The 23,102-nt window shown below is 37.0% G+C and overlaps 1 protein-coding gene across 4 annotated transcripts in view; it reads right to left on the minus strand.

The window, feature by feature from the left end:
- Positions 1 to 5,865: 5,865 nt before the first annotated feature.
- LOC115232368 overlaps positions 5,866 to 23,102 on the minus strand; it is a 32,021-nt gene continuing 14,784 nt past the window's right edge. For 3 of the 4 annotated variants that reach the window (XM_036500280.1, XM_036500277.1, XM_036500278.1), the window contains exons 3-8: positions 21,169 to 21,213; positions 18,575 to 18,625; positions 14,760 to 14,828; positions 12,675 to 12,749; positions 9,274 to 9,357; positions 5,866 to 5,904 (exon numbers count right to left, since the gene is read on the minus strand). In XM_036500280.1, coding sequence (XP_036356173.1) covers positions 5,881 to 5,904; positions 9,274 to 9,357; positions 12,675 to 12,749; positions 14,760 to 14,828; positions 18,575 to 18,625; positions 21,169 to 21,213 — 348 coding nt within the window. In that variant the 3' untranslated portion in view covers positions 5,866 to 5,880. The remainder of the gene's footprint in view (positions 5,905 to 9,273; positions 9,358 to 12,674; positions 12,750 to 14,759; positions 14,829 to 18,574; positions 18,626 to 21,168; positions 21,214 to 23,102) is intronic. The other variant, XM_036500286.1, reaches the window with a different exon arrangement.

The raw sequence follows: 23,102 nt of genomic DNA on the forward strand, positions 1-23,102 counted from the left end.
TAACATCTAGTTCAGTAATAGCCCAGATCTCAACTTCTTGATTACTTTTTATGGTGTGTACTTCATGCAAGAACCAATGCTTCACCACACTCAAATGTCAACATTTTGAAGATCTGCATCATGCGTGCAACATGCAAAATCAAAATAGGTGGAGGTTGCAGCAGCTGCAAAAAAATTTCATTCTTGTGTGGAGGTAGTAATTGCCCAAAAGGGGAGCCATATTGAGTGATAAATGTTTTCATTGCAATAAATGTTCTATTAAAATTATATGTCTACTACCATTATTTTAATACTTATAACCAGTTTTATGCATTGTGAAAATTGTCTGTTTATCTGCAAGATAAATGAATATAAATGAATACACACACACACACACGACCCACGTCCCAGGGTCTCTAGGGCCCATACCTCCCACACCCTCAGGGTTGGTACTCTCAACGTCGGCACACTGAAAGGTAGATCTGGTGAGATTGTTGAGATGCTTGAACAGAGATGCGTCGATATGTGCTGCATCCAAGAAGTAAGGTGGAGAGGAGATTCTGCTAGGTTCCTCACAGGCAAAGAACACAGGTACAAGATTTTCTGGGCAGGGAACACTGACGGGGTTGGGGGTGTGGGTATACTTCTTGTGGAGAAACGGGTAGATAAAGTAATTGAGGTAGTCAGAGTATGTGACAGAATACTTAAGATTAGATTAGTGCTCCATCATGAGTTAGCAAGATTCCAAGAGAGAGGAAGATCCTCATGAGACGACGGACGAAGGTTGCAAATCGACTCAACCAACATCCCAAAAGTAGCGAAACGTTCCGCCTAAAAACAACACTGATGGAGATAGAAAAAAGGCTGCAACAATCCAATGTGAGGGAGAAAGCAAACAAAGAAGCCTGGGTTATAAAAAACATTAAGTCAAACCCAAAGGCCTTCTTGCATTACGCAAAAGAAACAGCCTCAGTACACTACAAGATAGGACCCCTTCTCCAACAAACAGTCCAACTAAGATCAGTGAGATACTGAATGACCAGTTCCAAAGTGTCTTTACCACCCCGTTGAAACACAGACAAGTGAATGAACCAGTGGACTTCTTTGCCGCCTCACCTATAACCAGCGAGGCGGTTACAATAGAATGTATTGACATTAGCGAAGAAGATGTCCTACTAGCCATAGATGAAGTGGACACAAACTCAACTGCTGGTCCAGATGGTTTCCCAGCAATCCACCTCAAAGCATGTAGGCATGCCCTGGCAAAACCCCTTCAGATTCTCTTCCAGAGCTTTCTTACAAATGGCAAACTGCCAAGCAAGCTGAAGGAGGGAATAATATGCCCAATACATAAAGGGGGAAGTAGAGCACATGCCAAAAACTATAGTCCTATCTCTCTGACTTCACACATCAGCAAAGTCATGGAACGGATAGTCAGAAAGAAACTAATTGTATTCCTTGAAGAAAATGACTTGCTGAGTGATACCCAGCATGGTTTTCGACCAGGTAGGAGCTGCCTGACCCAGCTCTTACAACATTATGACTGGGTGTTGAGGCAGTTACTCAACAAATCAAATGTGGATGTAATATACCTTGATTTTGCAAAAGCTTTTGACAAGGTGGATCATGGTATGATATGCTACAAACTGCATGACCTTGGCATAGCTGGAAAACTTAGAGTGGTTACATGACTTCCTGAAAGATAGGAGTCAGGCAGTGGTTGCTAATGGCGCCACCTCTATGAACACACAAATAGTGAGCGGTGTTCCACAGGGCACTGTCTTGGGACCACTGCTTTTTATAGTGGCCCTCTCAGATATGCCCTCAAATGCCCGGATAGCCACTCTGGCAAGCTATGCAGATGATACGAAAGTCCTGCTGCACACCTGCAGCAGGAGTTGGACTCAATTTACAGATAGGCTGAGGATAATAATATGCAGTTTAATGCTGAAAAATTCCAGGCCCTGTGCTACCAGCATCCAAAACTGAATATTAAACTTACAGAGTACACCAGTCCACAGGGAATTTCAATCCCAGAGCCTAAGTCTGTGAGGGACCTGGGTATTGACATGAGTGATGATAAAGCGCTCATTACCAGGATGGCAACAAAGTGCAGACGACTGGCTGAATGGACCCTAAGAACATTCAGAACCAGAGATAAGGAAACCATGATGGTCCTCTGGTGGACATTCATCCTCAGTCACCTGGATTACTGCTCACAGCTATGGTCACCCACCAGTGTGAAATTAACAGCGGACCTTGAAGCAATCTAGAGAAGATTCACAAAGAAGATCGTCTATTTGCTCAGCTACTGGGAAAGGTTGAAACAGCTAAGACACTACTCCCTGGAAAGAAGATGGGAGAGGTATGCAGTAATATATATCTAGAAGATCCTGGAAGAAATTGTGCCAAATTTTGGCATTGAAAGCTACACCAATTCCTGAATGGGACGACACTGCATAGTGCCAAAGATCCCAGCAATGCCATCACGCTTCAGGACCAGCTTCTGCAACAGCCTGGGTTTCAAGGGCCTACAGCTTTTTAATATTCTCCCAAAGAGTCTGAGGAACTTGCACAAAGTAGATGTAGAAGTTTTTAAATCAAAGCTGGACCTCTTCCTGTCGAGAGTCCAAGATGAACCTACCTCATGGCAAGAGGTGCAAATGAGGGTAGCTATATCAAACTCCATTCTTCACCAAGTGCCACATATTAGAGGAGGCTCTTAGTAATAACAGTGTAGCACAAAATGGCGATGCATCAGCATGGCTGCAGATCTGAGCTGAAACTAGAAAATATATATAGATATACACACACGTGGAGGTACAATGGCCAAGTGGTTAGGGCAGCGGACTCGCGGTTGTAGGATCATGGTTTCGATTCCCAGACCGGGCATTGTGAGTGTTTATTGAAGAAAACACCTAAAAGCTCCACGAGGCTCTGTACTCTTTCACCACTCTTTCTCTCACTCTTTCTTCTGTTGGCCTGCTCGCTTAGCCAGCGGGGTGGCATCATTCGAAGGCTAAAAAAACAATGCGAACGCATTGTGACCAGCGATGTGTAGCAACATCTGATGGTCTGGTCGGTCACGTGACGTCACGTGATATACACACACACACACACAAAGCTTGCATTGTGTATCCCACCTGAACCTCATTGCCACGCACTTCATATCTTTACTGCTTCCTGCTACCTCTGTCACCCAAACCTACTTCCTCTGCCTTCAACTGATATTCACTATTGATCACACTCCCACCATGTTCACCACTCACTGCAATACCCTTATCCCCATCCATATTCATCAGCCACCTACTTTGCATTCCCATGATTTTCCACACCCATACCACTTCTCTTATATTCACCTTCCTGTAACATAAGGGTGTAACTCAACACATCTTTCTTTTTCAGAATGTAATAGCAAATACTACCAAGAGAATTTATCACTCAATATCCACACACATACATATATTTACATACATATATAAATATATTTACATGTATATATTACACATATGTACACACATATGTACATACATATGTACATACATATACTTCATATATGTATATAAAGTATATGTATACACATACACTTTGTATGCCTGTGTGTATTGTGCATAAGTATTGTTATTCAGACAAACCTAATAAAATGAAGGATATCCACTGATCTACGTGCACTCTGCTTCCTACAGGAAACCAGTGGAAACTTCCTTCATTATCGGCCGAAAAGAAGTTGTCACAGTTCTAGGACAGCACTCTTCACCCTATGAGATGACATCTTGTGTACCACAGGGATCTGTTCTTGACTTCCTTTTATTTGTTGCATATGTTAATGACATAGATACCAACTTAAAGAAAGCCACAGTGCTGAAATATGTAGATGACATCAAGCTGTACGTCAAAATAAAGCGGACAGATCTTTATAGATCTTTATTGCAATTAGACCTAGACACAATGCAGCAGTGGATCATGGACTGGCAACTCAAGCTGGCTGTGGACAAATGTACCACCGTGCATTTTGGGAGGAAAAACCCAGCATCTACTTACTCCCTCCACAATAACTAATCTCAAAAAGTCTCCTTGTGAACATGACCTGGGCATTCAACAGTGATTTGTGTTGGACAAAACATGTTGCTAAAATTGCCAAGAAGGCTGAGGGTGTCTTGGCATCACTTACCAAGTCCTTTGTGAGCTGCTCTCTGGCTATCTATCTGAGGCTTTATATAGCTATGGTGTGGCCTCACCTGGAATTTGCATCACCGGTCTGGAACCCCTATATTGCCCAGGATATTAATCATCTGGAAACCAGTCAGCAACATGCAACCAAGAGAATGCCCTCCATCAGGCATTTTCCATATTCTGAATGCCTTATTTCCCTTGGCATGGATACATTGAAACTCCGGCATCTGGCAGCTGACTTGGCAGACACCCATAAAATTATTAACCATCTTACTAACAATAACTCTGAGCACCTTTTCAAACTCCACCTTTCTAACACCCGTGGACATGTTTACAAAGTCAGAAAACACCACAGTTCCCATGACTTTTGGAAACATTTTTTCACGCAAAGAGTTGCTGAAGCATGGAACAAACTGCCGGCATCAGTTGTTAACTGTCAGAGCACTGCATCCTTCAAAACTTCCATGCTTCCTGAGATTCACCAACACTACAACTGATTTTCTCCCCTTCATACACATGCAAGCATGTATCTGACTCATACACTGTTCATTTCCCAGACATTTGTACGTTACTGCATATTTTTCATACACACTTTTGACAAGTTGTGGTGCACATGAGCACTGTATACAATAATTTCATTATTATTATATTATATTTTTTTAATATTATTATATGAATTATATTCATTGCTTATTGGCTTGAGAGGAAAATTGAACATAAAAGGTGTCAGATATAGTATGCAAGAGAGAAAACTGCACTGGTGTGGTCATGTGATGCATATGGATGAAGACAGCTACATAAAGAGGGAATCCACATAAAAGGGAGACCTAGGAAGAGATGTGAGATGAAGTCATGAAGAATGACCTCTAGATGTTGAGCCTCACTGAAAAAATGACAATGGACTGTGATGACTGTCTGTTGTACTTGTAAAGCAAAAATGAGGTCCTTAAAGTATATTGCTTATATCTTCCTTTGCACCCAGTTTGTCCCTGATGAGTCTCTCCTCTCATAAGTTACCTTCCTAACACCCATTCCTTTCATTCCTCATCTCCCTAACATCCTCCCCTCCATCACTCTTCTGAATATGACACTACTCACTCAACTGATGTAGCTATGAGAAATGAACCGAACATATTCCATTTCCCTACTGTTTACCCTCCCGGGTACCACCTTCATCTTATGCATTCTCAGTATAATTCCAGACCACTTATTTTATACTGAACATCCCTTCCACTTCCCCTTTTTCTTGTGCACCTCTCATCTTGTTAATGGCAGATTTCCTTCCATTACCTCAATTCATCTCCCACTATTTCCACACTTATCTACCACTGACTTGCATTGTGTATCCCACCTGAACCTCATTGCCACGCACTTCATATCTTTACTGCTTCCTGCTACCTCTGTCACCCAAACCTACTTCCTCTGCCTTCAACTATTGACCACACTCCCACCATGTTCACCACTCACTGCAATACCCTTATCCCCATCCATATTCATCAGCCACCTACTTTGCATTCCCATGATTTTCCACACCCATACCACTTCTCTTATATTCACCTTCCTGTAACATAAGGGTGTAACTCAACACATCTTTCTTTTTTCTGTTGGTTTTCAGAATGTAATAGCAAATACCACCAAGAGAATTTATCACTCAATAGTTCAAATAAAAAGAAATTAAAACAAAATAGTTCTTTAGTTTTTAAAATTTTTATTACCATTAAGAAGTTTTCAATTTAATTTCTTCTGGGAATGCTGAAAATAATTAAAATACACATTATTTCTTGATTTGGATGCAGCCTCAATTATAAAGGACATATACATTTGTGAAGGTAGTTTGAAGACAAGTTTCAGGGAGGTATAGAATCAGAATTAACTGTGCCGTTGTATCTGTGGAAAAGTAGAATATTTGGATGTAGTTATGTTTTGTATGTTTGTATTCATATAAGTTTTAAAAGTGTGTGAAAAGATGAATTCTTGCATTTGGGAAATTATAGATCCTACATATAATCAATTATACAAGGCCAACAAATTCTTTCCCTTTCAATGGCCAACAATGGTCAACAAATTCTTTCCTTTTCAAGGCCTTGATACTTAAATACTTTCAAGGCCTTGATATTCTGACGATACTTAAATTTTTTTGTGATTTGTTTATTACTTAGGGATTGAGGAATAGCATAAAAAGCAATGTGGATTTTAAATCTATTATGTACTGTTTCAGTTATTTTAGTGAGTAGTTTTATAATTGAATGTAGTGGTCTGCATTCATGTTGTGATTTGGTGACAACAAGATTAAGTCTCTCTTAGATTTTTGAAGATCTGCAAAGATTGTTTTTTTTCCTTTAGGTCTTAAAATTGTCGATATTTTTGCGAGCTTTCAGATTGCTTACAGCATCCAAGGTGTGAAAAAATAGGAATAGTAGGAAATGTAGGAATAGTTGTGTATAGCAGTGAGTGAAATAATTTTTTCAGACCATATTTAGATGTATGTTTGAACCTGATGTTTTCGAGTGTTTGAAGGTTTAAGTCATAAAGATTTGTTTATTTTGCTTTTCCATTTGTTTTCTGTGGTGGTGTTTGGTGACTGGAAATTTTCTAGCTGTTAGAATGTGGTGATGTTCCTTTAATTTAGTACTGCATCTTGTGTTATGGCCTGATTATTGTAAGAGTTATTGAGGCTGCTAAATTATTGTATAGTGTTTAATTTCTTGTTTTGTGGTTCATGTTATATACCAATGTTTGCTGGTTGCTTTTCATTGGTTTATTTTCTTTGTTATTTCCCCATTTAGTTACTTGATGTTGAATGTAGGTATTTGCATATTTTTTTCCAGGAATGTTTTTTTGGCTTTAATCAAGTTGGCTACTTCAGATGTGTAGTTTAGATTGAATATTTTTATGCTGTTTTGTGAAATGCTTCAACGATAGTTTTTAAAGATATATTAGTATGGGGGCATGTACTTGTAACAGCATATCACTGCACTCACCACTTGTTGGTGGATGACACCTTTGCACCCTCCAATCCATGGGCCTGTCTGGGTAGTTGTTGCTGTGAGAGTTTTATGAGGTCAGAGTGCAAATCCTATCTTAATTTCTTTTAGTTGCCTTTTACAACACACAGAGAAAATGTTGAGTCTTTTCTATGGCATGCTAGTCCCCACATAGCTCTAGAGTAACATGAAATGAAGTATTTTGCTCAAGAACACAATACGCCACCCAGTCCAGGAATTAAACCCATGATCTGGTGATTGTGAGTGCAGCAACCTAATCACTAAGCCATCTGCCTAGTGGTTACTTAGATACTTAAATACCTAATCATGTTTCATGTTAGTTGTCCTTTGGGTATTATAACCCATTTGAGTAAAGAGTTATTAAAGAGAGTAGAGCCAGTTGAGATGTAATAATTTTTAGTATTGTGATGTGACATGAGCTTGATTTTTGTACAGGACAAATGGCACAAGGACCAAACCTTGGGTGAATTTTAAAGTTGATGCTAATGTCAATTGGCCAATGTTGCTGTAATATTTTCTACAGTATATAAATAACATAGCATTCATGTTGGAATTGGAAGGAATATACCTGAAGTCAAGGTACATGTTACCTGCATTAGAGACCTTCCCAGAGCCTTTGGAATGTCATCAAAGTAAGTCAGGAGTTGTGTTAGGCTGTCCCTGCCATTGCAGAAACCCTGATTGGAATTAAGGAAACTTATTTTTGAGGAAGTGAGTTGCTCAAGATCTCAATAACTCTCTCAAATAATTGGATGATATGACAAGTGAGACTGGTCAGTAAATCACTGGGTGACTCGTTTACTTTTTTTGAAAACTGGGACAAAAGACTGAGATGGAAATTTATCAGGAATATAATCAGCATCCAGTAATTTCCTCCAGAGAATAGCTAAAGGAAATATGAGTTGATGTCAACACTCCTTCAGGAATCTCACAGGGAAACCTACTAGGGTCCACAACTGAATTGGTTTTAATTTGCTTATAGCTGTTATCTAAGGTGCCAAAAGATGTGTCAGATATGGTGTGCAGAGGGTTTGCTTCACAGATCAGCCATAACAAGATTGCTGAAAGTAGAACAGAATCTCGCCCATGTTTCTGCAGCACCATGGAGAATGCTATCTTCATCAACTAAAAACCCAGCAGATGAGACAGCAGCCTTATGCTGAGAAGAACACTTTGGAATTAAGTTTTATTTTCTCAATGGCCCAGTTTTCCTCTGCTGTTCTTTGATTATCAATGAGTCTTCATGCAGGCTTGAAGATTATATTTTTTTTTTGTTCTAGCAAAATTTGTGAACTGTTTTGGTGATTCTTCTTATATCTTTTACTTGTTTCTATCATTAGACTACAGCCATACAGGAGTCTAATGACTGAAAGGTTTAATCAAACAAATCAACTTCAGTTCTCAAGTAGTAGTGGATACAGACATAAAGGTGAAGATACATACACATGCACACACACGTGTGTATGTGTGTTTATTTATGCATGTATGAGTGTATTATAGTGAACTTCCACACAGTTTCTGTTTACCAAATTCACTCTGAAAGCATTGATCAGTTTGGGGTTATAGTAAAAGACACTTGTCCAAGGTGCTTTCTCTCTCTCTCTCTCTCTCTCTCTCTCTCTTTCTTTCTTTCTCACTCTCTCTCTCTCTCTATTTATTTTATTTATCTATTTTTTGCAGAGTCGGACTCAGTATCTCTTATTGGCTTTTCCCTAGAGAGAAGGGATCCATCTCACCAACTTAATACATACAATGAAGCAATCTCTATGTAATTCAAAACTCCCTAAAATCTTACTCTCATTAAAATAAAGGATGACACATTACATAATGTAGTCATAAATAACACAATGCCTGAATAAAAGATGGGATGTTCAAACCTGGTATGAGGCTAGATAATATTTCTAAATGCATAACAAGGTATATGCCTCAATGACCAGTCTGTTATGCAATTTAACATCTTTCACAATAAGTGGCAGTTACCATCTTTTCAGCAAGTATAGATGTTAACATTACAATTCTTTCTACAAATGGTGACATTTATATAGGAATTTCTTCTGGAATATTGGTGGTAGAAATATTAAGTGAAAAGTTTATGGAAAGAAAAATTGCTATTTACTTTATAAATTTTTCTGTATCCACATAACTGCTCAACAACTTCATTGAATGAATAGTAGCCATAGCAATTTGGTGGGTAAACAACCTGTATTAAAAACATTGATAATGCTGGTCATGCCATTATAACTGCTACAATATTTATCAACATGCAATATTTATCAACATTGACAGTTGCATAAAGAAATGCCAATCTCTATAAAAGGAACCTGTGGAAGAGGTAGACCCAGGAAGATGTGAGATGAGGTGGTGAAATATGATCTTTGGATGTTGAGTCTCATGGAGGTAATAACAAGAAACCAATACTTTTGGTGATTTGCTGTGCTTGGGAAGACATGTCAAGTTAAGTGAAATTGTAGTTGCAGTCAGTGCTGGTAACTTATGAAAGGTAATCATGCAGGTGACATGTAAAAGGCACCCAATACACTCTGTGGAGTGATTGGCACTAGAAAGAACATCCAGCCATAGAAACCAAGCCAAAACAGACTGGAACCTGCTGCTGCAGCTCCAGTTATTCCATCTTACTCATGCTAGCATATAAAATGGATGCTACTAAATGATGACGACGACAACAATGATGATGCAACAAAAGCTGTCAGTATGAGAATAATGTGCTGATTCCCACAACTGTATTTCCCCAAAATACAGCATGAGAGGCTCTAATGAATGGACATAGAGCCACACTGAGTTTCTGTTAGGTTTGTTCAGCTAATCTGAATGTTATTTAAAAGTTTCAGCTGTTACTATAATTGATGACCAGTTGAATTATATTTAACAGATGAGTATTGGGTAAGCAAGGTTAAAGTGAACAGGAACCAAAATTTTCATATTTTGAAAATGTGTGTCAAAAAGAACCAAGTATAGAAGTGTCAAATATACTTCACTCCCACTAGCAACAACCGAAGATTGATGAAAATGCTACAGCAAATGTGTGTTTGTGTGTGTGATGAAACAAACCAAACACAAAAAGGAACAAGTATTAGTTGCTTTGCATGTTATGGAAAACTATCATGGAAATGTGCAGAAGAGAGTCACTATACCAAATTATGAGTGCAATGATTGTTAGCAGAGAGAGACATTTTTGATGCAAATTTTCAAGTAAATTTGAATATGAATATGCTTGTATGTCTTTGAGTAAATATAGATGAGTGGTGAAACTTAAATGAAGTCTTAATACACTTGAGCTGATTCAGCATTTTCACAAGCTGATGTAAAAAAGTAGTTGAAGAAACAGCTAATATAATTTCTCTGAAACTCTAAAAATGTATACTGTATAAAGAGTGATCATGTTTTCTGTTTTCATTAATGTGCAGAACAAATCAACATAATCAACATGGAAAGCAGGAATTTAACAAGAGTGAAAGAAATATAAAATATCTATGTAAAACAGTTGAGAAATAAATGAAATGTCAAGCCATAAATGAATGAGAAACAAGAAAATAAGAGAGAGAAAATGCTTATGATGATATTCGTATAATTTTAGTTTTTGTGGAATCACTTGACTATAGATTGATTATGTTTTCAACAATGCTGAATTTATACCTCTAGAAGTGCCCAGTAGAGCTGATGGCTGAATAAATATGTGGAAGCTGAAAATGAAGAGAAGATGAATTTAACCATTGATCTGAAAGTTCATCATCTTCCCAATCAGCTGTTATTTCTGTGAGATATACTGAATGAAGTCTTTGTTTGATAAGAGATGGAAGCTGATCATATCTCTTAATATATTGTGAATTAAAATTTTTTGTAATATATTCGGTAGGGAACTGAGCATCAGGATTTGCTGTGAGAGGGCTGTTATTCTGTGTTGAATTGAAAGATAGCAGTTGATTGACAATTTGAAAATCATTTGGTAGAGGTTAGCATTCTTTTGTGAGAAAATGCTGAATGTTTGTTAGTTAACTGAATAAAAGAAGCAAAAAAAACTTTGTATCTTTTGGCATCAGACATATGCATGGTAGTTGGTGTATATTGTCATAGTGCATCACTAAGAGGCAGTGAACAGCATGAAGCAGTTCAAATAGACAGATAACATTTAGAGATTTATGTGGTCAGGTTGTACCTGTTGTTGTATGAAGGATGGGAAAATAAAGACTTATCTTGAGCTGGCAAAATAAACTTTGGAAGAAGGAAATCTACTCAACATTTTGATTGCAACTCTGTGCAACCCTGCACACTTTCTCTAACCCAAAACCTCCTGGCCAGAATCTACAATAGACCAGAAATCATTATGCATGCCTGTTGTCGCTGGTTGCCACTTGAAGAAAGAAGCAGACCTGCTTTGATGTCACTTCTTCCCTCACTTGTGGCATCTCGTGTCTCTCTTCAATGTCAACTTACTACTCCACTCATGTAAAACTTACTGTGTGAATTAGTTATTCTGAATGCCAAAATCAAGAAAGTTTTTGGAATAAAGAATATACTACAGAAGTTGCTGCAGGAAAGTTTATTTCAATGGTAATAATTAGATGAGTTGACTCTATGGAAAAGTATTTCTAACCAATTGATAAAGCATGAAAACTTTCAAATGTAGAAAGAATGTGTGTGTATGTGTATCTACTATTTTGTGTTGCAAGAGAGAAATAGTGAGAGAGGCAGGGAGAGAGAGAGAGAGAGAGAGAGAGAGAAATAATGATGTAGCCAGCAGTGGCATCATCATCATCATCATCATTTAACATCCATTTTCCATGCTGGTACAGACTGGACAGTTTGATAGGAGCTGGCAAGCAAGAGGGCTGCACCAAGTTCCAATTATCTGTTTCTATGACTGGATGCCCTTCCTAACACCATCATGTATATGTGTTCATATGCATTACCTTTTACTCTGCACTAATTCTCAAACTATAGTACTCTAAAGTTCAGCATGAGAGATTGAGAAACTGATCAATGGTTGCTGAGTGACCAGTTATAACCAATAAAATAGACTCAAAGTGAGTTTCTGTTAGATAAATTTACATTTTGGCTCAAATTTATACACAGAGTAGTTGTAGCTAACATGAATACTGTTTAACAGTTTGAGCTGTTGCAGTAATTCATGACCAATTGAATTACATTTAACAGATAAGGCCAAAGTGAATTGGAGCCCAAATTTTCATATTATTTATGTATGTGTTTATATACTTAACAGTGTATGTGAGCAAGAAACAAACACAAGCATGTATGGCAGGTTAGCAGTGACATAATATGCCACAAATCTATATCTCATAGAGTTTACCTAAAATATTGGGGCCAGTGGCAGGAGAGTTTATTTCCTGCAAGTTCTTTCTGCTAGCCATATATTGCAGATAGTATGCTTTCTGCATGTCTGAGCTACAAAAGAAATACTTTGGACTGTTTTTATTTTTTATTTACAAAGTCACAAAAGTGTCAATAGTGTTCAAAGAGTAACAATATCAATGTACTTACATTGTTTGGAAGAGTACACTTCCCTTGGCGCTGACCTTCTTGAAATGTTTGTAGTATTTCTTCAGGATCAGGAAGCTATAATATATTTTATAATAAACAAAAACAAAAAAACAGTTTGAAAAAGCAGTATGTAACAAATATATCATTCTAACTTGAGTAGAATTATGTATCATGCAGTTCCAAGCTACTTCCAAGGCAGCCAATTTATGCAAAATATGAGATTTTGAAGAGTGAGATAACTGGAGATGAGCGCTGGGCAGCATTGTAAATCAAAAGAGCACAGGATGTTATAATGATGATAGATGATTTCTTAAGTTGATGAATAAAGGGCTGACCATTTAAGTTTGTATAAATACATTACAACACAATAGAATTTCAGCTTTGAAAAAATAAAACTCAGACCATATAAATATACTCACTTCTTAAGAATGATATTTAATGAATGCTAGGTTGCAAGTTCAAATTTTCTGCAAGTATGGAACAAGTAACATCTACCAATTCACATAAGAAACTGAAAATGCTTGGATTTCCAGAATTTCAGTCTCTTTGTGTCAGCTTCAAAGATATTCATCTTTTTCTTTAGGTGCCATGTCCAGAATGTAGGATGTGTGATCATATCCTGCCACAACTCTCTGTTCTTTAATTTAAGTAAGTTCCAGTTCCTAATGTTTGATGCCTCTTTCTTCCAACCAGTTTGTCAAGCTTAACATCCATATCATCCTCCTAATTTCCTCTGCTTTTTTTTTCCTTTCAATTTTTCCAGTCATCCCTAAGATCTCCAGGACCTTTTTCCTCATCACATGACCAAGAAATTTCAGTTGTTTGGCCCTTATCTCATGAAACAGTTTCCTATTTACCACAGCCCAGGTCATCTCTTGTTCATTAGATATTGAGGATATTATGATATCCTCAATATTCTCCTTAAGAACAAATCATAGCACCTTCTCATTTCTGATGTTATAGACCATGTTTTACTTCCATATATTAACACAGGGTAGGCATAGCATCTCCATATATGGATCTTGGTCTTGAAACTCATAGCATGGTTTCTCAAGATGTTACACAATTTTGAGAATGCAGATTTTGCCAGCATTATTCATCTTAGTAAAGTCACATGAAGGGACTCACCATGTCCAATAGTCTAATAGTTCTGCATACCTATCACCCTGGATTGTTATTCCATTCATTAACTCTAAAAGGATGAAAGGCAAAGTTGCTTTTTGTAGGATTTGAATTCTGAGCACAGAATAATTACCCACAGGGTATTTAATTCTAAGCTCTAACAACTTTGCCAATTTATCACATTAACTTGCAGAATATGCAATATTAACTTGGAATGACAGATGGAGCAGGAGAAATGATATTTTGAATATGAACAATAAATGACGGTTGAAAAACTTTTTGATGAGAGATGGGAATGTCTGAGGCAGAGGAAGTACAGAGAAGGTACTGAGGAACAGAGCCCATTATAGCAACAATAGAAAAGACATAAAAAGAAGACACAAAACTAGTAATCCCAAGGCAGGAGCCTACTACAAATATGACTATGTCAGTCAGTCAAGTGGCTTTTATCTGGATGCAGTCTAGGATGTCTGTGTGTGTAACAACAGCACCATTTTATTTGACCTTTGTACCAACTGCCAAGAGCTGAAATATTTTCTGACCCTGAATAGAAGGACCAGTATCTAGGATATAATACTAACTATAGTAAGGACATGCTTTTGCCTGGAGAGGTCCTCAATGATAGTGAAACCCAGCTCTAGTTAAGAGCTACTCATGCTTAGAGAAGAAGCTATGGTGTTTTCTTGATATAAGTTGTAGAATGACAGTGGAATATATTAGTGACTGAAAAAGATAAAGGAAGATGTGAAATTAGATATCAAAATATTGGATCAGGTGAATTAAGTAATGCTTACAGGATTGAGCTGAGAAGAGTAGCCATATGCTAAACTGAAGATCTGTCTAACCTATACCACCTGATAAAACTGGATATGTGTGAGTAATGATTTAAGTTTTGAATTTGAGCTCAAATTATCAGAAATCAAGCCATTAAACCTCACATGTAAAATATCTGAAATATTTTACCTCTGATGTTACAGAATTTGAGCTTTGGGTTATTTCTCTCAGACTTTCCAAATTTGGTGCCATTTCTTTCTATATGAATAAGAAGAATATTTTAAATATTGAAATATTATATATCACAGAGAAATATTTGTGTATCCTTTCTTCAAATATGAAATGACTAGTATATTGAGAATTATATACCTAACCCCAGAACTACTAGTTTCTTATTCATAAATCACCTATATACTTAAACCAAAGAACTCTTGGAGCATATTTCATTGCTAAAGTGTGTTTTCATTTACATAGCTCTGCAACTATGTCAAATCATCCCCTCCATCCATTGTTCTTAAACTTTTGCATCACTGGGGAACCACTGAAATTTTCCTAGATCAGTCCCTTCACAGATTTGATCTATGCATTGCATGATTTTCACTGACAGAGGAGGTTCAGAGATGGTAGAGAAGAGGTGAGAGATGGTAGAAATGTATGGGAGGGAGAAGGACATCAGTACATCAGAGCTGGTTGAGAGAATTTGCAATTTTCTGGATGAAGACCATTGTGTGTCTATAAAGACAAAAGCATAGTTTGGAGTTGATGTAGCAAAAATACACACATGTTTTCATCAAGATCTGGGCATGTGCAAAATATGTACAGAGTTTGTTTCCAGGGTGCTCAATGACAAACAGAAGGAAAGCTGCATTGGTGGAAGCAAGATGATGATTAAGCTCATTACCTCCAACCTAAGAATATTTGAGTCTCTGGTGACCCGTGACGAAAGATGTATCAACTGTCATGATCCAGAAACCAAGAAATAGAGTACCCTACAGAAGTAGCCCCCAACCTCCCTACAGTTCAGACCTTGCTGCCTGTGACTTTTATTTGTTCCCCTAGCTGAAGTTGAACCTCAGTGAGTTGTTTTGAAGACACTGAGAAGGCTAAAGATAAGAGCCTAATTCTGTGCCAGAAGACAAAATGGAAAAGGCATGGAAGCTGTAAAAACCATCTGCTATATGTAAGTTTGAAGAGGAATACTCACTTATAGTAACAAGGAGAATGAAATAAGCAACTATAACAATCGACAACCTGATGAAAGCTAAAAACCAGACTTATTGTTGGAAAATTTAGTAGGGCAGTGGCTGACATGATGGTGAAATGGTCCATCAAACACAACCATAAAAGCCAAGAGGTAGGGTTACAGTGAATAATACTTTGAAGCTAGAAGAGAAGTTAGACATCAAGTACATATAACAAGGAGAGATGCTGAAAGTCATGTCTGCCCCTTGAAGATCAGAGGTATGTTTTTATGTTTTTTGGGGGTATTGTTTTTGACTTATGAAACAGTTTGCCTGTGTAAATCACACCATTATTGATGAAAAGTATGTAACAACATTGGTGCACCTGCCCTCACTGATGTCAAGAAGAAATGGCAACAGAAATGAAAATGAAATATTACTGAATGAGAATGTGTGGGAGAGAATGGGGACTACTTGAGTATGTAGCTTGCCCTTAGTGAAATCCTCTCTCTCTCTGACATATATAACATAAATATGGACGTAGTAGATAACAGTTAACCTTCGGTCGCTTGAGCCCTGTTGTGTCCACTACTCTGATTGGTTGATTTTGGTGCAGTTTGTCTCTTGCTTTATTTTGCGCCAATGTGTGATCCAACCAATCACCGCCTTCTGATAAGGTCCCATGACACAGTCTTCTAAATTCTCTTCTGGAGCCTATAATTTGCTATAAAAGCTTCAGCGATTCACCCTATCTCATCTTTGGTTCTCACTACTGACCACAGAGCACAGCCAGTTCCAGCAACAGACAACACCAGCAGTATTCAGGACCTCCACCACCATCGCCTTCATCTTAATGTCGCCTTCAATCTTAACGTTGTCTCCATCTCTGTCGCCTTCATCTTATCAACGCCAATATTCACCCAGGTCTAACTTCTCACTGTTTGTGAATATTTCACCATGGTTAACAGTAAGCTCTACCTGCAAGAACCCTCTGTACCAAGTAACCTGGCACAACATAGAAGCCACAACCTCTACATGCGTAGTAACTGGCTCTGCCTTGTTCGCCTCAATTTCAATTGTGCAAAGTACTATGTACTGGTATTATCTTCATCTTGTGTCTGAACTTCTAATGTCCTGTTGTAGACTTTCTATTGCTCTATTTTATCTTACACACATACACCCTTGTTTGTACACACATACACATTATGTATGCTTGACAGCCTGTCTATTATTATTGTTCTATCTTATATGTACTTATGATGCACACACATACACACACTCTGCTACCCACATGTTATCATCTAAATAAAACCTTTCTCTTAAATATATTATGGTTGTATTGTCTTCTCCTTATTCCTTCCTGGCACTTGTATACATTTATCTATATTTTGGCTTTTATTGTAAGGCAACTGTGCGGTGTTTAAAGGAGTCATTCATTCGTCACCTCTCCTTTTCGCACGGTCGTTCTACAAGTATATAACCAGAAACTGTCATTAAAGATAGGAAAGAAGAACACAGCAGTGTTATACTTGCTGACTGGTGCAGTAGTATCATCATCAGCTGCAACTCAGGCAAAGAAGATTTTCTAGAAAGGAGCAACTACAGAAATATCAAATTATCAAAGTTATGAAGGCGGTATAAGGAAAATTAACTTAGATGAGATGCAGTTTTATACCATGACAGGAAATCATTGATACTCTCTTCTTGCAGAAGTTCTTAAGAGCAAGCTACTATATATGTTGGCTTTTTAAGGTTGCAAAGAAAACTGTATAAATGAGTGGCTTCTGAGAACTATAACAACATGGGTGGGTACTGTCAGCAAGGTGAAAGATAATGAGTTTAGTGAGAATTTAATATGCAGAAAAGTCTCCATCAGTTCTCAGCTTTTCATTTATTATAGTCCTCAGGGCAATTGCAGACTTGTTGTCAGTAATAACTCCTGACTGCTGATATCAGGCCTGAGTCAGTAAAAAAATTGCATGCAAAGTTCTAATTACAGAAGCATGCCTAGTTAGCAGAAAAGAAGACAAAATTCAACTGTCATGTTTGATATGTAAGGTAGAAATTATATATTGCGTACCCAATGTAAATTACAGGTACATGAAAAATGCTATGGAATCACAGGCAATATGACAGAAAAAAGACTATGTATATAGCTGAAGCACAAAGTAGATAGTACTAAGAAACCAATGAATTGCATTATTTTGTATGCTATTCTAGAAATAACTGGCAGGTCCTATTACTTATGTGACCTAATTATCTGTGAAAATGGGTATTGCACAGTGTAAGGATGGGAAGGAAAAGAGCTTAAGGAACTATTATCTCTTTTGGCAATATAGTGATTCTCTCTTTTGATAAAAGTCAGATTTTACAATGCTTATGTTGAAATGCATTGCATGGTAGTAAAAATGGATGTGTGAAAGTTGAATAGAAATGAGATGAATATGTATGAACAATGGAAAACAGGTGAACCAAGGGAGAAAAATGAATATAAGGAGCATCAAAGGCAGTGTGCAAAATTATGCTGGTATGGACATGCACTGCACATGAAGACTGACAATTAATGAAGAATTATCGACTGATCCAAGTAGAGGGAATATATTGAAAAGAAGACCAAGGAAGAAGTGGTGAAAACTCATCTCAAGATGCTGAACATCATAAAGATGAGACTAAGGGCTGCAACAAATCGTAAGGTACTGTACTCGAGTAGACCAGCCCCACTACTGCAAGTATAAAGAAATTAACAGTAAAGCAATGATAATATAATCAATTATAACAATGTTGAAATAGCACCAATGTAACTAAGAGGAATTAAGTACTTACAAAATCAGTGAAAGTAGAATAGGGTGAACCTTTTTCTTTCTGCAGTGATTTCTATAAAAAAAGTGAAGTAAAGTGATTTGTTATATTTCATATATTGGACTCTATAGGAATGTGATAAACCTCTTCTTAGAAAAGCTTAGAGTAACAAAGTTCACAAGAATGAAAACTAGGTTATATATATCTCTTATCTTTTACTTAATTCAGTCATTAAACTGAGGCCATGCTTTGAAGAATCATAGTCAAACAAATCATCCCTAGTACTTATTTTTTTTTTTTAAGCTGGGTACTCATACTATCACCTCCTTTACTGAACTGCTAAGTTACAGAGATGTAAACACACCAACTTCAGTTGTCAAGTGGTGGCAGTAAGAACAAACACTGATACAAAGACATGCATGCACCCCTCCACATACAGCTCCACAAACAAGGAGCCAAGAACCATGTGGTTGGGAAGCAAACTTCTTAACACACAGCCATGCCAAAGGAGTAAATCCCTTGTCAGCCCTCTCTCAGCCCACAAATAGCTGATCTAAGGGAGATAACCCATCCTCACTGACACTGGACTATTCTTAGATGATGAAATGACCAATGACCACAATGGATTTCTTCCTCCCAGAGGTGAAGAGTTATATTTGTCTTCAGACTAGTGTCTGATGAGATATCTGCGAAGCTATAGCCTTCATGGATGTGAAACCACTGGACACTATGACTAGACATTAACTTTATTACTTTTATATATATATATGTTTATATATAAACACTTCATAGAACTTCTATGTAAACGAAATGTATATCAATTCAGATTAAAGCTAACACACACACATGCACGTATGGAGTCTTATCCACTTTCACTTGCAAAAGTAAACTGGCTGCATAGTAAGAAGCTTGCTTCTCAACCACATGGTTTGGGATTCAATCCCACTGCGTAGCACCTAGGCCAGCCAAAGCCTAGGTAGAGGATTTGGTAGATGTAAACTGAAGGAGCCCATTGTATGTGTGTGTGTGTGTGTGGGTCTGGGTTGTGTCTTTGTATTTGTGTTTGTCTCCTACCATCACTTGACAATTGGTGCTGGTGTGTTTACATCTCCATAACTTAGCAGTTCGCCAAAAGAGACCAATAGAATAAGTATCAGTCTTAAAAAATAAATACTGGGGTTGATTTGTTCAACTAAGAATCTGCCAAGGCAGTGCCCCAGCATGGCCACAGCCTAATGACTGAAATAAGTACAAGAATAAAGAAAGAATGCATGCACACTATTTATTTTTATGTTTTTATTCCACATATTTTTCACATGAATCACCATATAATTCAAAATTAATACTGATTTAGTTCGTCAAATACCAGATGCAGTGTGTATCCCTCACAATTAAACCATCAACATGAAATTTTAGGATGATTTTGCAAGATTTAATTCTATTTCTTTGGAGAATGTGAAACAAAACAGAATTTCAGTCATGAACTAAATGATATTTCATTTGCTTCCCCTATGCTGTTTAATAAACAAAAGTTGAATGTTAGGAGATTTACTGAAAATAAAGTAACTAATGTACAGAAGCTAAAAACAGCTCTTTTTTAACTTTAGTTGATTATCTTTCATTATATTTACAATATGTTTTTAATAATTTGTTAATTACAGATCTTCCTAATTATTTAGCTTATAAGGATGAAACCTTCAGTTTCTGTTAAATAGTTTGTTTTTTTTAATATTTACTTCTCTGTGTCTGAATGGGTTGTATGGATCTGTAAATTTGGATAATTGTATGTATTGCTGTTGGTTTGGAATACAAAGGAATATGAGCAAAAATTGGAGAAGAAAAGTAATCACAATAAAATACAAATTCATTAAGAGGACAGCAATCAGGCTATGAAATTATTTGACTGATTAAAATAGAGCCTTAATTCAGAGATTTGTGGATATTTAGTATTTAAATAAATGTTGCTTTTTATGAACAAACTGGTAATAGACTTAATACTTATTTTATAGATTCCTCATATGAAATAAACCAAATAATGTGAAAAAAAATATTCCACGGTATGGTGGATAACTTGAAGACTTCATTTTCATGCAATAATCTAAGGGAAGTTTTATTGGTTATGATCTCTCATTACTTTTGCTAGGTCATTATGAAAAGCTCTGCCACCTGTTAATGATTCTGTATCTGAACGGCTTACAGGGATCAGTATACTTTTCAAGTAATAACAAGTAATAGGAGTGGGTAACTAGAAGTTATTTGTCTATCACAAAATGACAACAGGTAATCTATTCAACCAATCAACTGGCAGAGTATCAATTTTATCATCAGCAACTTTCAAAACATTATCAAAGGCAGTGAGCTGGCAGAATCGTTAGCATGCTAGGCAAAATGCTTAGCAACATTTCATCTATCTTCATGTTCTAAGTTCAAATTCTGCCAAGGTCAACTTCGCTTTTCATCCTTTCAGTGTCAATAAAATAATAAAATAAATGCCTGCTGAACACTGGGGTTGATATAATCGATTTACAGCCGCCCCCAACTTGCTGGCCTTGTGCCAAAATTTGAAATCAACTTACAAAAAATAGTTACACAAATTTTACAGTAGAAGTTTGCCATACCTTTTCAAAGGAAACTGGAAGACTTTTAGTACTGCTATCAGAATTCTGTGGAAGATATTCAGTAATTTAGTTACTATTATAGCATCAAAACAGCTATTTACATAAATGTATATAACAATACATTTTGCATATAATGACATCTTGAACAAAATAGAATGTCAAGTTGAATAAAATACAAATGTTTGTGTGGATGTAGTGCAGATTCTTATACAAATGTAACAGAAATGCCTATAAAAATATGCAATATATTCAACTACTGTGAAAGCTGTGGTCATTTTGAGATAAAACCATTTCGTTAACAACTAGGAGTTGCCCAGCCTTCACCCCAGTCTGTATTGTACTCAAATGTATTTATAAGGCATCTTTTGTAATGCCTATGTGTCACATTGTAGTTAAAGGCTGTTAGTCATCACTCTTCACGAGAAAAAGGTCTGAATTCCAACCTGATTTGTTGTTGCTCTTATTCCTGGGAGGCAGGAATCTGTTACAGTCATTTGGTCAAAGAATAAATAGTCGGGGGGGGGGGGGGGTCAGTGGGGATGGGTTATCTCCCCATGACCAGTTTTTTTTTGGGGGGGGGGGCAAAAGAGGGGGAACAAGGGATTTACCCCTTGGACTGCTTTTGGATCATAAGGACCCTTCTGGGTTTAATCGGAGAACAAAGAATCCATGCTTGCAGCAGGTAGTGCTTTAAATGGATGCAGGGGATGTAAATTTCCTGGCAAGTGTTCAGTGATCCAGGTTTCAGAGAGTCTTTGAGTATCCTCGCTGAAGTTTTAATTCTTATTGCTCTTGTGTTTCTATGGCAATTATATTGGTCCCAGTGCTAAATCCGGTACATTTTTTATTGACCCCAGAAAGATGAAAAGCAAAGTCAACCCAGTGGTGAAAGAGAAGATTAGAGTGGAATGGATAAAAATGTTTAATGAATAGTTATAAATCTTATATTCTTTTCTATTCTAGGCACAAGGCCTGAAATTTTGGGAGAGGTGGCCAGTCAATCAGATCAACCCCAGTATGCAACTGATACTTAATTTATCAACCACAAAAGGATGAAAGGCAAAGTTGACCTTGGCAGAATTTGAACTCAGAACATAAAGACTGATGAAATACCCCGTGCTAACGTTTCTTCCAGTTCACCGCCTTGTTTTTTTAAAATTATACTGGTGTAGCAATCTCATATCACCCACTATTCAGTTCTTGTTGTAATTTGAAATCAATTACATCCTACCTGCTAGGATTTCAGATAACCCCCAACCAATCCATCATTGAATATTTAATGCCTTGGCAGCAATTAAAGTGTGTGTGTGTGCATGTGTGTGTGTGTGTGTGTGTGTGTGTGTGTGTGTGTGTGTGTGTGTGCACGCGTGCACACATGTGCGTTAGATACGTGTGTCTAAATCAGAGAGAGTTTGAGCATCCACTTAGTTGTTTAAAGTTGAAAAACCCTCATCTAAAGTGTATGAATATATTTTTTGGATAATAATTGTGTGTAAATATTTTGTTTTTCATATAAATATATTTTCTTTGCATTTAAAGATATCTTTTACCTTTTACTTGTTTCAGTCATTAGACTGTAGCCATGCTGGGGCACCAACTTAGAGAATTTTAGCTAAATGAATTATCCCTATTACTTATTTTTTAAGCCTGGTACACACACATACATACACACCTGAGGTTAAAGTAAATGACTCTTGCCCAATGTGTCACACAGTGGACTAAACCCAGGACCATGTGTTTGGGAAGCAAATTTCTTACCACACAGCGATGCCTGCACCAATATATATTAATATATTTTGCTTTGTATAATATATATTTAAATCATATTTGACATGTATGCTTTTGTAATTATTTTATCCATAATAAATTTGAACTGAAATAACAGTTTAAATCATCAGAAAATAAAACAAACTAATGCTTCCATAGGTTTAAAG

The sequence above is a fragment of the Octopus sinensis genome, linkage group LG2 (assembly GCF_006345805.1).
Source record: "Octopus sinensis linkage group LG2, ASM634580v1, whole genome shotgun sequence".
In the NCBI taxonomy this organism is placed as follows: Eukaryota; Metazoa; Mollusca; class Cephalopoda; order Octopoda; family Octopodidae; genus Octopus; species Octopus sinensis.